The 17,093-nt window shown below is 37.0% G+C and overlaps 1 protein-coding gene across 3 annotated transcripts in view; it reads left to right on the forward strand.

The window, feature by feature from the left end:
* The window catches only part of grik3 (glutamate ionotropic receptor kainate type subunit 3), a 118,177-nt gene extending 108,595 nt beyond the window's left edge, over positions 1-9,582 (forward strand). For all 3 annotated transcript variants that reach the window (XM_008431115.2, XM_008431114.2, XM_017309650.1), the window contains 4 exons: positions 259-476; positions 3,725-3,950; positions 4,227-4,477; positions 5,755-9,582. In XM_008431115.2, coding sequence (XP_008429337.1) covers positions 259-476; positions 3,725-3,950; positions 4,227-4,477; positions 5,755-6,120 — 1,061 coding nt within the window. In that variant the 3' untranslated portion in view covers positions 6,121-9,582. The remainder of the gene's footprint in view (positions 1-258; positions 477-3,724; positions 3,951-4,226; positions 4,478-5,754) is intronic.
* The last annotated feature ends 7,511 nt before the right edge of the window (positions 9,583-17,093 follow it).

Genomic DNA, 17,093 nt, shown 5'->3' on the forward strand with positions numbered 1-17,093 from the left:
TATATACTAAAACCATAGGAAATAAATAAATGTATTTCTATGAATTTTTCTGCTCCTAGTTTTAGCTCACATTTTGACTATCTTGCCCTGCTGACTTTAATTTCCATTTACCAACTCGCAGCCCCTTAATGAGAAGCAGTGGCACTGCCAAAAGCATTTTCAAGCTAATTAACAAAAATGCAAGCAGTCATGTTTCTCCGTTCATTTAACTCGTTTACAGTATGTTTCTCTCTTTCTCTCTCATGGTGTTGCACACAGGCTCAGAGCTGATGCCCAAAGCCCTGTCGACCAGGATAATAGGTGGAATCTGGTGGTTCTTCACGCTCATCATAATATCGTCATATACAGCTAATTTAGCAGCTTTCCTTACCGTGGAGAGGATGGACTCACCCGTGGATTCAGCTGATGACATTGCCAAGCAGACCAAAATCGAGTATGGTGTGGTCAGAGATGGAGCAACAATGGCTTTCTTCAAGGTAGATAACAAACCTATACAGAGTAGAACACAATAAGTGATATCAAATACATAACTAATATTTTTCTCAAATTCTAGAAATATTATTTTGTAAGTATACAGCCTGTGTAGTTCACCTTATATATAATGTGCACATTGGTAAAGACTACTTCTGGACAGCTATGCAGAGCATATTCAAGATTTAAAATGTTATTTTTGGAGTATCTTTAATTCCACATATTATATAAAAATATTTTTTTTAATCTATATTTTCTGTTCTGTAGTTACAATGTCTTGGAAACCAGATACACAAACACTTGTGATCTTTGCATAGCTGTATTAAAAAAAGAAAGTTTGGGGATTATTCCTACTATTCAAGAATTTTTAGTAATGAACAAGATAAACAGGTGGCTAATTACACATGGCTGAAGTGCCCTCTGCCAGCTCTTGCCCTTGCAGAGGGGCTTACTGATGCTAATTCAATGAGGCAGAAAAGGCTGATAAATGATATTGAAACCCGGATGTGCAGAAATATTTTTTTCTGGTATGTGCTAATGGGTTCTAACCTTAATGTGGATTAGAGAAAAAAAATAGAAAGTAAAAAAGAAAAAAAGTTTTGACTTTTCACTCCAATTCAAAAATCAAAAGGGTAATGATTGAGAAACTTCTGGCTCAAATTCTGTCCAAGAGGTTTTTAAAATTTTCAAAAAGTAAATTTCCTATAAAAATAAAAAATAGAATAAATACAAGTTACTAACAAAGTATATTGACTTTAGATCTACTGATTCAACTTTTGTGGATGTCTTTTGAACTAGATTTTGTAAAGATTTGTTCTGTGCATCATGAATTTGGATGATTCTGATTCTTTTTAAAATGAGAACAAAATTGAAAATACTTATGTCTTACTGTCATGTGGTCAACTATTCTTTTATATAATGAAAAGTATGTGGGGAAAAGTCCATGTAAGACATGGCTTACTATTTTAAAACAAAATCAAAGTGTTTACAGAAATAATATTTTAAACTCTTATAAAGAATTATTTGTGTTCCAGGCAAAATGTAGATCTTTGTCTTGTTGAAACACTCAGATTTTAAAAGCATAGCTCAGTCTTTTTCAATCAAACCAAAGAATCTTGTTGTCTGTGTGACCTGGCAGAGGCTACATAAGATGCATTCGGTGATTAGAAAAAGATCACATTTTTGAGTTTTCAAAAAAGCTGTTCCAGGATCCAGGCTTTTCAAGATTAAAATCAGATTTTGGTCAGCAGCCAATTTGTTAGCCATTTAAGGAGCTCATTAGATGATTAGCTCTAGGCAGGAGGACAATAACTTTGGTCATTGTGATAATAATGTTTCACAAAGAAGCCAACGTGATCAGAGTTGTGCTCCTGATGCGGGGATCATTTTGCCTTTCTTGCTTGGTAAACATTTCACATCCAAGCAACCAAATGTAAATATAGTCATAGCATCAGAAAACATGATTAAAAGTCATTTCACACAAATGGAACTGGAGCATTACCATTGAATGTTAAAACCAATTAAAAACAAAGCAGACACTACTTTATATTGTATACTTGATTAACAGTGTGTATGAATAATTTGTGATCTATACATCTTCAACAAAAACGTAAAATGCCAGTAATAAAACCAATCACCAAGTTATGATTGTTTTAAAGAAATTCCAACATTATTGCTTTATGGGTTATGGTTTGCAGGACAAATGTAAGAAATGAGATCAAATAATCCATTGCATTAACTTTAGAGCTTTACTGATGGTGGGAGGGGGTTTCCATGGTAATATGGTGAGATTAATTAAACATTTAGCAGCATGAAAAATAAAATGGTGAGTGCGTATAGGTTAAAACATTTGCAAGTGAATCTCAGTACATTAGAAAAGAATGTATTATAAACCAAAGTCATTGTGGATGACATGAACTTACTTTAGAGTTTAAAGACTCTATGCAGACTTAAATACTGTTTGTTACGGAGTGAAGCTTCTTCAAACAAAACGGAGGCTCGTATGTCTTTTACTGAACCTTTCTGTTCAGTTCTTTATTGAAGAGAGAAAACGGCGACAGCTGATAACGGCAACAGCTGTTCGTAACCAAGACAACCAAAATATCAACAAAGSAAGATAGTGACAAAACAGAACCAGATACTTAAGCATTCTTCAAAATAAAAGACTTCTTCTATTCAAATAAATCATGTCTTGCACTTAAATATATTTCACTTCATCCTTGTAATTATATACAATCATGTTCAATTCAATTAATAATAATCATGTAATTTATGCTTAACATATAATTGTAAATCAGTCACTTATCATACTGAACAACATATAAGTGTAAAAAAGTCACAACACTGTTACTAACTTCACAAAGGTTTGATTAATTTACAAATGTAATCCCCCATAAAATTGCATCTTATGCTGTAAGCCGTTTTAAAATTTTGTGAGTAAAACTGTGAGTGACAAAGCAAGAGTCACATCATAATAACATCATTATATTCGTGCTGCACTTTCTTCCTTAAAAGTGTGTGTGTTGCACAGAATGTGCTTGCACTACCTCAAATTCTTCCAAAGTGGCAGTTGAAGACTGCTAAAAACATAACGATAAATGGTTGTATGCCAACTTAAAATATCTCTGCTGAGATCGCCAGGACTCGACTGTTACTGGATTTAACACCAGGAGCAGATTTCTTATAAGAGCATCTCACACAATTTGAAATGCCTCATAGTTATTAGACAGTAATTATCTTGGATTAGACATGGCATAAATGTGACCTCGCAGAAAATTGCATGAAATACCTCATAGACTGATGCAAGACGAATGGAACGGCATTCTATTATTGCTGCTTCAGTAACACTTAAGAGAATAGATGTGTGTGAGCTTCAATTCGTCGTTCTTTAATCCTGTGATAATGGAGATCTGAAAAGTAATCATTTAAATCTATTTGGTTTTTAGCTAAATAAACCACTAAGAGCTGTAGCGTAATTACACATACCATCTGTATAGTCACATATTTTTAGCATTCAGAAAATCTCCCTCGCTACTGAAGAACAACCCATATTTAATAGTTTATTTTTTCACCTTAAACACCTTTGGCTATTGCATTTTAAAAGCTGCTTTATTTGAGTTCAGCATTTCTTCTGTTAATAAAAACATTGTGTGCTTTTCCAGCTACTTTTTCTTTGCCTCCAGCATCAAAGAATGTTAAAGCGTAGTTTGGAGATTAATTTACTTTTACAACTTTCTTTTTCCATCCCTCACAGAAATCAAAGGTTTCTACATTTGAGAAGATGTGGGCCTTCATGAGCAGCAGGCCGAGAACGTCTCTGGTGAAGTCTGTGGAAGACGGGGTTCAGAGGGTGCTGAAGTCTGACTATGCACTCATTACAGAGTCCACCACCATTGATTATATCACTAGGAGAAACTGTAACCTGACACAAGTGGGAGGGCTTATTGACAGCAAAGGCTACGGCATCGGCACTCCCCTCGGTAAGACTCATGAATAGCCTCCAAATTACATTGCAGAGCTCCAGCAGTATGAAAAATTCAAACCCTTTTTGTAAGTTAGGTGTGTTTTTTTTTTTTTTTTTTTCTTCCTGAAAGATGAGGGCAAGAGAAATAGCCCTTAGATGCAGCAGCAATGCAGGGTAAAAAAAAAGTAGCTTCTCGTCAAGACAGTGTGCCACAATGTGTTTATGAACCTTATTATCACAGAGTCCAGCTGGCATTTCATCCAAAGTTAAATTGACCTTATGTTGCTTGCAGGCTCGCCATACAGGGACAAAATCAGCATAGCAATCCTCAGCATCTTAGAGGATGGGCTTCTCCACGTTCTGAAGGAGAAGTGGTGGAGCGGAAGCAGCTGCTCGGATGAGGAGCGTCGTGAGACGGGCCCCATGGGGATCCAGAACCTGGGTGGTATATTCATTGTGCTGGCATCTGGTCTGGTGCTGTCTGTCTTTGTGGCAATTGCTGAATTTATCTACAAGCTGAGAAAGACCGCTGAACGTGAACAGGTATATATCTCCACAGATCATGAATTTTAAAGAGCATTTTCATGAATTTATTCTCACTGTGTGGTTTTGAATGCTGGTCAAAAGCATGATGTCAGCATACTGTAATTATACAGGGCTTCAACTTATTTTACCCATATGAGTGCAGGTCAATCAATTCGGATGTAATTTATTTCAATACTTCCACATATATTTCACATATAACAGTGGATCCAGAATGTTTATAACCCTTATTAAAATGCCATGGTAGTTTGACTTATAAAACATGAAAGAAGTTTCTTATAGAGAAAGCTTCTAGGCCAAAACAAAACTTTAACTTCTGACTCCTATTTTGAAAGATGGTTATATTGCCATCTCATAAAATCAAACCTTTACCCATCATGTCCTGGATTGCTTTTCTCTAGTTGGAACTTGGGTTTTGTCAATATGCATTGAATCATGAAATATTTCCAAAAATAATGCAGTTTTGACCCCAAACCTATAAAACCAGGTTACTGTGTTTGATTTGTATATTTAAAGTGGAAAACAGATTGAGAATTATTTATCCTGACCTCAATTTTCATTTATCAGAAGCATGGTATTTTATAAGTGTTGCACATTAGAGTTCCTCTGTCTATGAATTTCTTGTTTCAGACTAAATTGCAAAAATGAATTAACTTTATAATGCTATCCTTATTTATAAAGATGCACCTGTATTTTTACAGAATTTAGGAACCACAGCTATTCTCGTATGATTCTTTTTCTGCATACCTTAAAGCTATTGCTCTATTCATAGCTTTTGATTCAAAAAATTCATAAAGGGATTTGCATGCCTTTCTTTGACTAATCCCTTGGAGTACTTGGCCTTAGCACCACAACATTTACTCATTTAACTGGCATTACTACAAATTGGAACAGGGAATTAATCCATTATTAGTCATTGGAGATAGCAGAATAGCATCAACTCCTTAATGGTGTAAATCAATAATTTTGAGTCATGCTGTGTGCATTTTTGCATGCATTTTCATGTATTATGTGTTCAGTGCCACTGACACAGCAATATTAATGAGCTATGTGCATACCACATGTGGTGGTGAGGTTGCAGTGTAACATTAATGACAGCCAGGCGCATATGCACACAAAGCTATTAAGGCAACATGAGCGCTCCACATCCATTTCCTGCTCTTTAGACTGTAGACACCCTCTGCTGTCAGAACAATTTAAAGCTAAGCCATTTACCCCCCGTCCCTTTCCCCTCTGCTCCGCGTGTCCCTCCCCGGATCCTCCCTTTTTGCCCAGAGGTCTTTGTGCAGCGCCATGGTGGACGAGATCAGACTGTCGTTCACCTGCGAGAGACGGGTGAAACACAAGCCTCAGCCCCCGGTCATGGTGAAGACGGATGCAGTGATCAACATGCACGCCTACAACGACCGACGACTCCCAGGAAAGGACAACATGAGCTGCAGCACTGGGATGACTCCTGTGTTCCCCTGACAATGTGTTCCCCGCAGGGCAAGAACCTCGTGAGCAACATTTCAGGGGCGGTGCCGCAGCCCAGGGACAATGGCATAGACGGGATCACCAGATACATCATTAACAACAGTGACATGGGAACACTTACAAAACATGGGCAACTCAAATTGGCAGCATCAGCCACACAGGTATGACAGACACCACTGTAATCAACACTACAAAAGATACTTGGTTGTGGTTGTAAAGGTTGCGCAAGGGGCAGAAAAACAACCCGACAAAGGAAACGGTACACCCAAATATGAATCAGTCCAAGTCTGATGTTTACATATGTACCACAAGAGAAAACACAATATTCAGTGGACCCTGAGTCACTTAAAAGATTAAAAATTTTATGTGAAAACATGGCCTGGCAAATGATAAAAAGGCTTTTTGAAAATGGCAATAAATGACTTTGATACAGTTCCAGAAAGATAAGGGAGTTTTGTTATAAATCATGGTTATATATGAAGTTCTTTTGTTGAGCCTGTTGATTTCCACAAAACTGAATGACCTTTGGCAGCAGAAAGTGTTACCTCAAATATGTACAGGTTCAGCTGGGTGTCTGTGTCATTTAGTGTTGGCAACACTGTGACTGGTAGAACCTACAGCAAGATGTGAAACAGTAAATTTACATCTGATGTAGCTGTGATGTGTACCTAAAAATATGATCATACAAAAACAGCCGCAATCACTCATGCAGAGTGGATTGTGGACACATCAGCTGTATATTAACAACATAAGATTCTAACTTGGGATATTTGACATGATTTTTGACTTTTTTTTTTCAAGGTTCATTTTTCTTTCAAATTACTTTGTACATAATTAGATTGTTACCAGATAACATGTTGATTGCCAAAGACCTGACCATTCAACAGATTTATACTCATAACATCAAGAGCCAGAGCTGATTAATAACCAGGTGTTCAATTAACAGTGAATTGGAGGGGCTGAAGTGGGACTTTAAAGGACTCATTCTGCAGTTTATTTCCTGTAACAGGTATTCAAATCTAACTATCCGTGGTGATGGCTAGGCATGGCTCACTGTGTGATTCCACTTATATGATAACCTGGAATAAAGAACACAGATTTCATACAAAATCTGAAACTAAAGAACACAGATTTCATACAAAATCTGAAACTAAAATGGATAACAAAATCCTGTAAATTTTAGTAAAAAAACAGAATAGCAATGCATATTTTTATTTGTACTAAGATGACACTTCAATTTTAACATAATAATTTGATCCATAGCATTTCTTGACTATCTTTTTGATTTTGATATGTAGACTAAAACAAAAATTGGGATCATCACCTGTGAAATTGAGCATGGATTTTTAAGTGCTTTAATTTACACCGCCGAGGCATAACAAAATGATTACTGACAGGTGAAGGCAAGAAAACTGATTAGAATTTCAACTTGATACTCAGTACCGGGTGAGATAAATTTGTAAAGAAGTGAATATTTAATATAGGAAAATGGGGAAGCGTATGAATTTGAGTAAGAGTTTAAGAAGGGCCTAATTGTGTTGACTTGACAACTGGATCAGAGCATCTACAAAACTGGAGCTCTTGGTTTGTGGTCTGCAGCAGACAGTTTCAATTTAAATTGTCCAATGAAGAAAAGCAATGAACTGGGACCACAGTCAGTCAAGGCTCATTGATGCACATGAACAGAAAAGGGTAGCCTGCTTGGTCTAACAGATGTGTTGTGGCTCAAAATGTTAAAGAAGATAATACTAGTTATGAAAGAAAGGTGTCAAGAATGTCCAATGCATCAGGGATTGTTGAGTAAGAAACTGCATAGCTTCAGATAAGTTTGGGTGCCCATCCATTTGCTGACCCCTGTCTACTGCCTCAGATCTGGAAACAGGACAGTGGAAGACTGTCCTGTCATGGTTCCCCTGAAGGGTGTTTGTTTATTTTTTTTAGTCTTATTTTTTACATGGATGGCCCTTTGCATTGCCTATCTGGGATATACAAAGCACTGCAGGAAAAAAGGCAAGCCAGCACAGGCCATGTGATGCCTTGGGCAATGTCCTGATGGTAAACTTTGAGTTCTGGGATCTATGAGGTTGTTGCTTTTTCATGTACCAGTTACTCAAGCATTCTTGCAGACCATGTACACCCTTTCATATAAAATCATTTCCCCTGATGACTGTAGGCTCATTGAAAATGCTGTTCCATGCCACAAAATAAAAAATAGTTTTCCAATACTTTGATTTATCAAATTGCCCTCCAAATTTCCCAGATGTGAATTTAATTGAGCACCTGTGGCATGTGTAAGACAAACAAGTCTGATCTATGGAGGCCCCGTCCAAAAGTTACAGGACTTTCATGACCTGTTGCTAACATCTTGGAGCCAGATACCACAGCAGACCTTCAGCGGTCTAGTGGAGTCCATTATTTGACTAGTCATGAATGTTTTGTTAGCAAAAGCAAGACCAACCCACTATTTTTCATGTGGCAGTAATCCATGCTTTATTACCTACAATATCTATTTTCTATATTATTCTCCTTATGGTGTAAAACAAATATCGCACTGATATTAGCTAGTGGTCTACCTGGCTATTTGCTCTTGTTGCCAATTGGCAGTTGCTAGAAGCTAGCTACCCTGACAGGAGGGATCATTGGCACTCCTTCACTTTTCTTGAAATATCTTGTTTTACCCAATAAACATTTCTTTACAGCTTTATTGTAAGAAATGAAAAATTATTGAAGCCATCTTTTGGCAGTGTCCAGAAACAGGTTAGGGAGAAGTGGTGTTTCATCAAATAGACCAATAAAAGTGCTGAACTGTCTGAACATTAAACGGTAAGGCACATTGAAAAATGTGAATATTTCTTGCCAGTCTTCTCAGAAAGTGAAACCCATATTATATAGAATCATCACATAAATAATGATATATCACAAGCCTTCATTTCTTGTAATTTTGATGGCTATGGTTTAAAGATAAAGAAAACTCAAAATTCACTGCCTCAGAAAATTTGAATATTGTGAAAAAGACCATTATTTAAAATCCCTGGTGTCTCAGGGTAATTAGCTAATTAACTCAAAGAACCTGCAAAGGTTTCCCGTGCTTTTAAAATGTCTTAATCTATAAAATGACTATTTCTTTATCTGAGATGACTGGCAAGAAATATTGCACTTTTTCACAATATTAGATTTTTCCTAGATCTAGCTGTCATATTATAGATTAATGGAATGATATTACTCTAACTTGATTATTAAAATTCAGTATTCCTTGTTTCCAGTAAACAATCCATACCTAACCCAGGCATTGCAGCTTTGTCAGTTAAGCCCTTACATTTTCTTGAAACATTGTCCTTTTAGGCTGTTGTCCTCCCATGTTTTCGTGAAATGACAAGTCTGCACATAAACTAAGTTATATAAAGTAATCTCTGTGATAGGGTCTCTCTGATCTTGAATAGCATTTTTCTTCATAAAATTGTGATTTTGGAGCAGATATAATTTATTTTTAGTTTAATGACTTTTATGTCAGTGGGCATAATATTTTACAAGGTACAGTTTATGGACAAGAGCCACAACTTCAGTGCCCCCCTTTCCAAACTGTTCCAAACACAACACAGTTGTTGGCTTTGTTTCTGTAGTTTCTCCAGTCTTTACCAGTCTTTATTTTTTAGAAAACATGAGTTCTGTTTTATATGAATCATTTTTGTGGGCAGCTTCAAAATTCATATTGAAATCCTTGGTAGACTCACTGACCGATGCCCTCCAGCAGAAACACTCCTCCCACAATGTTTCATAGCATGATGTCTCCTTAAGCAAGACTTGTGTTGACTTTGACAGTTTCCCGTTGGATGACTTTGCGACCATTTTGTAGTTGCTTGTGCCACTGCTTTTTCCTATGTTGGATCGATTCTGAATTGTATTGCACCAATTATCGTATTTTTCGCACTATAAGGCGCACCAGATTATAAGGCGCATAGAATAGATGTTACAGTAGAGGCTGGAGTTACATTATGCATCCACTAGATGGAGCTGCACTAAACAGAATGTCAACAAAACAGTCCGACTCCGGTCAGCGAGGAGAGCCTTCCGCAACTGGGCCGGGACGTGGCCGGACGATGGTCACCCTTCTCCTTTCGCGCACAGCATGTTCATGGAGAACGTGGGGCTAAATGACCTGCAGGCGACCTGATTCTAGACGGTCGGAAGGTAGATAGGTCAGTTAAACTTTATTAATAGATCACAAACCAGCGTTCTGACAACTATCCCAGCATGCACTGCGCGCTTCTTCTCCTACGGGCGAAAATGAAGTCGGCGGCAGCTTACCGTAGTTGTTAGACCTGTTGTGGCTCAATATTGGTCCACATATAAGGCACACCAGATTATAAGGCGCACTGTCGGCTTTTAAGGAAATTGAAGGTTTTTAGGTGCACCTTATAGTGCGGAAAATACGGTAAACATTCAAGAAGTGTAGGTGCTTGAAAACCTGCAACTTCAAAACGTTACATAGTGCTTTTCTTGTCACACCGTCCACTAAAAGCTCTTTTACAGTACAAGTTGCATTCGCTCAACATCCCAAACAATGTCTGACTTGTGATTAAATGTTTTACCAATAGACACTTTGATCAGCATTGACTAAAACAGAGAACATTAGATAAGGTTTTGTGTTTATCCACCTTATTCCTACAAGCTTTAAAGACAATGAACTTTAATTGCATTGTAAAATGAAAATAAACTTTTTGTAGACGACTTTTATACCCTAAATAAGGGCCATCATGAGTCGTGGATGACCAGCCTAGGTAACTCTTTGCAAACCAGTTACATCAGAAGAAGTATGTCTAGCTAGCAAAACAAATTTTGTTACTTCAACTTCTGCTACCTTCCTGGAAATGGCACCAACAATCAATACTACAGCAGCAGCTCTGGGTATAAGGTGGATATCTTAAGGGAATAAGAAACTGGTATCTACTGAAAGTTAAGTGCATTTAATCAGGCTATATTCATTAAATTCTCAACTGCTCTTTGGTTGATTGTGACCACAGAGTGCCTGGATGCCGCATTTTTCAAACCCATTTTCAAACCCTTTCCATGTCAGGTGTAATTTACAAGATTTTTGAAAATAAGTTATTTTATTTTTGCAAAATTAAAAAGAGACATAAAAAAGGCTTGGGTATAAAAGAAAAATGAACCACTTTTGAAGGGGATCTCAGAATAGTTGATTGATCGGCTTAATTACCTGATGTGGACATATGCTGAAAGACCGTATGGTAATTTGAGAAAGAACAGTCAATTATTCTTGTTTGCTTGGACTGTAATGCCTACAAATTTTTATCTCCAGCAAAATCACCCAGAATAAAGATTGGAGGAGTCTGTAAGATGCTATAATGCTGAAGCAGAGAGAACATTGAACCTCTGTGAGGTTTAGATTGTCAATACACAGTGACAAAAAAGAGAAAATATCTATCTATGATTCAAGGAAACTTTGATCTGTAAAATTTAGCATTGGTTTGGTAGAGACTCGCTGTATAATTGTTTATCGATTCTCTTCTGCTAAGTAGAGTATGTAGATAAGATTGGCAGGAGAAGATGTATTTTACTAAATTTATACAGTTATATATTCATTCTGTTCACAAATATGTTCTAGATGCTATTTATTTCATCAGGCCACTTTACCCTTCCTCCCCACTTTGTCCCGAATCCACTTCCCCCAAACCCTGTTTATTTAATAGAAATGCGTTTGAAAACGATATATTGGATTCTTTTCTATCTAGATGAGAAAATGTATGTAAATCGTCTTTTATGATGGCTAATATATTTCTATATGGTAAAAATGAAGTTGAGAGATTGAGCTTCCCTAAGAGTTCAAGGGATATTCCCTCAGAGTAGGCCTGCGTTTCTTGTGTCAGTGGACCTTTATTCTTCACAAATCCCCCATGACAACCTGGTCTAAGGTGTAACTGCTGCTGATCTACGGTTATGCTATTGTACCGTCACACCGATGTGTACTGGAACTTTTCTTGCAAGGTGATTAAAATACTTTTGAGACTCATTGTACAACATTTCTTTAATGTCTGGCAACAACAATACCTGAATGAAATTTTGTTGATTCTAACATGGCTGGTTCCTGAATATAAACATCTTTTTTTTAAAATAAACAATGTGAATAATGTCATTTTATACAAAACTGTAAGAAATGTGAGAGAAAAGTAACAGAAAATGTAATCTACATAAACCTGTTCTATTACCTGTGTGTGATAAATGTTTTTATTTTCATCCTTTTTTTCATTTTTACCTTTTTTTTTATTTTCCTTTCTAGCCCCAACGCTTCTATCATCTGGCAAAAAAACCCTCCCAAATATATGAGAAATATGTTGGTGCCAACCAGGGTTTTCTTTGTGAACATACAGACTTTCTATGAATATAGTTTTTGTAAGATTTTGCTAAGAAAAGATGAAAAAATTATTGAAAAAGTGGGACAGGTGTATTTGTTTTCATTGTAACTGTACGTGTAAAAAGAGCATCTTAATAATACACTGGAGGGTTTCAGCAAACTACTATAGAAAACTTACTGAACTATTCTTTTTAACACACTGTGAATAAATTAATTGTACAGTTTGCTGTATGGGTTAAATGAAGTTTTAAATAAAAAATACAACCTACCTGTTCTTCTACTGATTGTTGTTATGCGCTGAAAAAAAAAAAAAAACTAACACGGGAAATAAAAACGCATTATTTGGACAATATTTTGGTTGTACTGTATGTGAAGTGGTGTCTGTGTTTACATTTGTAGAAACGGCTACAGCAGTTTCACCTACAATGTGAGAGCACATCATATAACACAGACAAAGAGGAAACTGCAGTAGCAAATATAGTCTCTCTTTTTATTGTAAATGTTTTTCTAAAGTGTAAAAAGCTTCAGCAGAAAACCCAGTTGGTAGATCATGCTTTGTTTTTCAAGCTGCGCACATTAAAGTAGATGGGCATAGATCAACAAGTACCAGGAGAAGCAATGAACGAGCTCCTTCTCTGCGTCTCATGCAGCCCGCAACAACCCCACGCACAAACAAAAAGATACCCTCAAAACGGAGCTGCTTCTGGGGGAGAAGGGGGAGACAAAGAGAAATATTGTCATGTAAAATGCCTGTAGACGATACGTGCTGAAAATTGGTGTTTTATACATAAACTGAACCAAACTGAAAATAGGAGCACTGCAAAATAGAACAATATGATGATGGATGATGATCCTAAATGAAGAATCAAACCTTATCCTTCTGTCTTATTATCTTGAAGCTTTGAAACTCTTTTACTAATTTGGTTAGACTTTTGGTCATTTTACTACCGTGACTCTTCTTGTTGAAGACAATCTCATGACTGACCTGATGCATCTGTTTTGGATTAATTGGTACATTTTGTTTGTCTAGATGACTATTGGTAGCATTCATTTTTTACCTAAAAGCACTTGTTATTAATTATTCTGCAACAACAAATACAAATGGCAGTATCTGCAAAATAAAAACACATAAAATGTATTTTTACTAGTAAAAAATAAGAAAAATCAGACTCCATGCTGCTCCCATGTAAAAACAAATATTCAGGTTGTTCAAATGTCTATCAGCACATTACCAGTACTAACATATGGGTTTATTGAAAATAATCTCATTGAAGTTACACCTAAGAATTCATTTTGAGCTTTCAGTTTATTCCTGAAACCAGAAGAAAGACAATTACAAATTTAAGGGACAAAGGCTAAATACACACTTATTCTATGTTCATTCACGGATGAGTCAGAGTCTCAACGTAAGGGATCCAGCCAAGTGCGATAGGGAGAGATTAACCTTGCTGGCGTTGCAGTGGCAGATGTGCATGTTAAAAAAGCCAGGGAACCCCAGGCCACGGCATTGAGGAGCAGCGGGCGGATAATGAGCGATGGGCAGGGGCCTTGCACCTAATGGGGAGATTTATTATCTCTCACTATCAATTAATCCCCTTGGACAGACCGGGGCCAGCAGGAGAGCATCAGGAGTATGTAAAAGAGAAAGGGGCAGACTGAGGAAAGATGGGAGCCGGCCAAATGAAGAGAGAGATGGAAAAGGACACGGGGCTGGCAGGACCAGGAGCACTGGGGCAAAACAAGAAATGATGTGGTGGGAACAGAAAGAAAGCTTGAAAGATGTGACGGCAGAAGTTGAAGGACAATGAGTTGATATTTATGATAAAAACTAGCTTCACAAACACGTAACATAATTTAATAGTTGGCACAAAAACATGAGTTTTTGATTAGATGCATGTATAATTTAAGCTGCAGGAGTGTTCAGAAAATGCAGTGGACTATATTCTAGAAACTACAGATTCACTATATTTTTATTTATTTAATTTTTACTGCACAAAGCCATTAATGGACATCACCCGGTTTCATGAAAGGAGCTCATCTATCATTGAAGAAAAGAAAGCACTTTTCTTCAATGTTAAAAGGCTGTCTTGGTGTTTGGAATAGTTTTTAATATGTGAATAAAAAGGCAGAAAATTACACTTGGAGGTATGTACACTTTTCAGTGTATTACTGAATATGTGGTGCCTCATTTACAATTCTTAGTTTACATGTAGGATCTATAACAAATCTTTTTTCTTTTTTTTTTCCAGAAACTATTGTGTAAATGTGTTATAAAATTTTTCAAATGGAATAAAAATACACATTCGGATTGAAGTTAAACAAATTGATCCGGGAAGAAAACATGTCAGGTTGTAAAAGAAAGTTCACCTTCCAGCAGGAGAGGAAGACTAAACATATAGTCAGTCATATTCATGCGTTTTAATAGTTCGAATCCCAACCCAAAGTATTTATTTGCTTAAGCTGTTTTACAAAGATGAATGTCTGAAACTCTGGAGCAGGAAACAGTTACAGGCACAGAGGTTGTGCTGATTTTGGGACCGTGTTTCAGGATGGCACTTGGAGGGGATTTGTAGTAGTATTTGAAATGTCCAGATAAAGATTGAATGTGAAGGAAAGCAGCGTCTGACTGAGGCCGAGGAGAGCGCGAGAACCTCGGAGAACCAGGACAAGGTAAGTCAATCCAACAAATTGAGTTTGGCTGGAGACTTGTGTATGGTGGTGTTAAAATGTTTGCTCTCTTAATCTTCCAGGTTGGTAATTAGGATCAGTGAAAAGTTGGGTGCACATGCTGGCGAGGGAAGCCAATAGGAATCCACAAAGCTGTGACCAGGAGGGTTGCTTGAAGTGCAGTGGAGAAAAAAAGAACGGCATCCAGGTACGCTCCCTTGAAACAGACACCATTAATATTCCAGTGGACCACTGGAGCACGGGATTTGGACATTAAAGCCAGGATCCTGTGTCTGTCAGGAGAGACAAAGAAGGTAAGAGTCAGAGCTTTGAGGAGCAAAGAATACAACAAGATGAGAGCCTGATTATCACTTGCGAGCAAAGCGATATTACTATCACTGATGGAAAATATATGTTCAGGCTCATTTAACATAATACAAGTTAAAGGAATGTTAAATGCTCTAATGACTTGTCAGTGTTTTTGGACTTGCTTTACTCTGAACAGTGATGAAATGCAGAGCTACGAGTTTATGCTACAAGGGAAAATGTCTAAACGTCTAAAAGATGCCTAAAAATTCATAGAAATTGGTCATGTAACGGCACAAAAACTGAAGATAAACAGACCGTTGTTAAAAGAAAAAGAGAAAAAATATGTTTAGAAGTGTAATTAGATTTGGTTGTTTTTGCTGTTGGTTTGGTTTAGCCTTTTAGAGTGGAATTTCTATTTTCTCCCAATTAATGTGTGGCTTTTCTTCAGGTCAGACAAGTTCACTGGCCAATCAAGCAGAGTTGCCATGTCGTTAAACAGGAAAATCAGCATCTTCATCAAGCTTGTCAGCTAATGGACGCAACATTTACTAAATTTCCTGGCAGACAGCTGCTATGATTTTAGACTTAAAACGTAATGACAAATAATAATCCATAGTGTAAAAGCAATGGTTCTTCACTGCCCTCAGGAGTCATTTCTCCTTTGTGACAAAAGTTGCTATAAATTGTAAAATCTAGTCTAGTCTTTGTCAAGTCAGGGAGGTATGACTTTAAATCACCGCCTTGATAGTGTTTTGGCCGACAGTGACATCACAACCAGCTGTTTTACTTCTGCTTCAGCATTTAATTATAAAATGTGGTTCCTTATATTTGTCCATCCATCCATCAATCCATCCATCATGTATTCCCATATATCCTTGCTGGGTCACAGGAGACTGGTGCCTATTTCCAGGCAAGAGACAGGGTTTGCCCTGGACAGGTTGCCAGTCCATCACAGCCTCATGTTTGTTGTGCTACAAAATATTTAATTTTAGTTTCACACAACCTCCATATAGTGGATCTCTAGTCGCAGTCATTTTCCCTATGATGCAGAGGGTGAAGGTTACACTATGTTTGACCTTGTTGTGTTCATTATAAACTCTCCAAGTGCTGCTGTCACTCGCTTCTGAGCTCCATCTTTTGAATTAGTCAAAATTGGATTCTAAATTAAATTAAAAGATAATTGAAATTTGATGTTGTTAATTGATTCAAAATTGGTTTTGTCTGCATCACAATGCATCAAAAAGTACATTCTGTTCCTTACCCCTGTCGTGGAAGTTGTCATTGACTGTCTGCCAAGACCATTGTCAAATCAGCAGACTTCCCCATTGTTTTGTTGGCCAAACAGTCGTAACATAAGTTATTTATCAAAAATGTTTTTTTTTATTGTGGTGTAAATATCTTAGAAACTTAATTATACGGTTTTTACGTGATCCTCACGAAGCTGAAACCTATCAAATTGATCAGACAATTTTACTTTTTAAAATTAGATTTCTGAAGCACAATATATCAGATCCTGATGGTGTTTTAGGCCATGCCTACGTAAAATTTTAAAGAGCGTGACTATAATTTACAAAACTGCTGCATGAAGGCTTTGCAGCAGAAACTCTCCCCAGGCTTTTTTTTTTTTTTTTTTTTTTTTGCCATTATGGAAACTGCCTCAGCTTGTTGCTCATTTGAGCTCTTGCCAGTTAGCTCTCACTGATGGCACATGTCCAGTCAAGTTTTCTTTTTGATGACCTTGACAGAGACGTCGCTGGGTGATATTCAAGCTCCTCACTCTGGGACGATGTGTTA

The sequence above is a fragment of the Poecilia reticulata genome, linkage group LG16 (assembly GCF_000633615.1).
Source record: "Poecilia reticulata strain Guanapo linkage group LG16, Guppy_female_1.0+MT, whole genome shotgun sequence".
In the NCBI taxonomy this organism is placed as follows: Eukaryota; Metazoa; Chordata; class Actinopteri; order Cyprinodontiformes; family Poeciliidae; genus Poecilia; species Poecilia reticulata.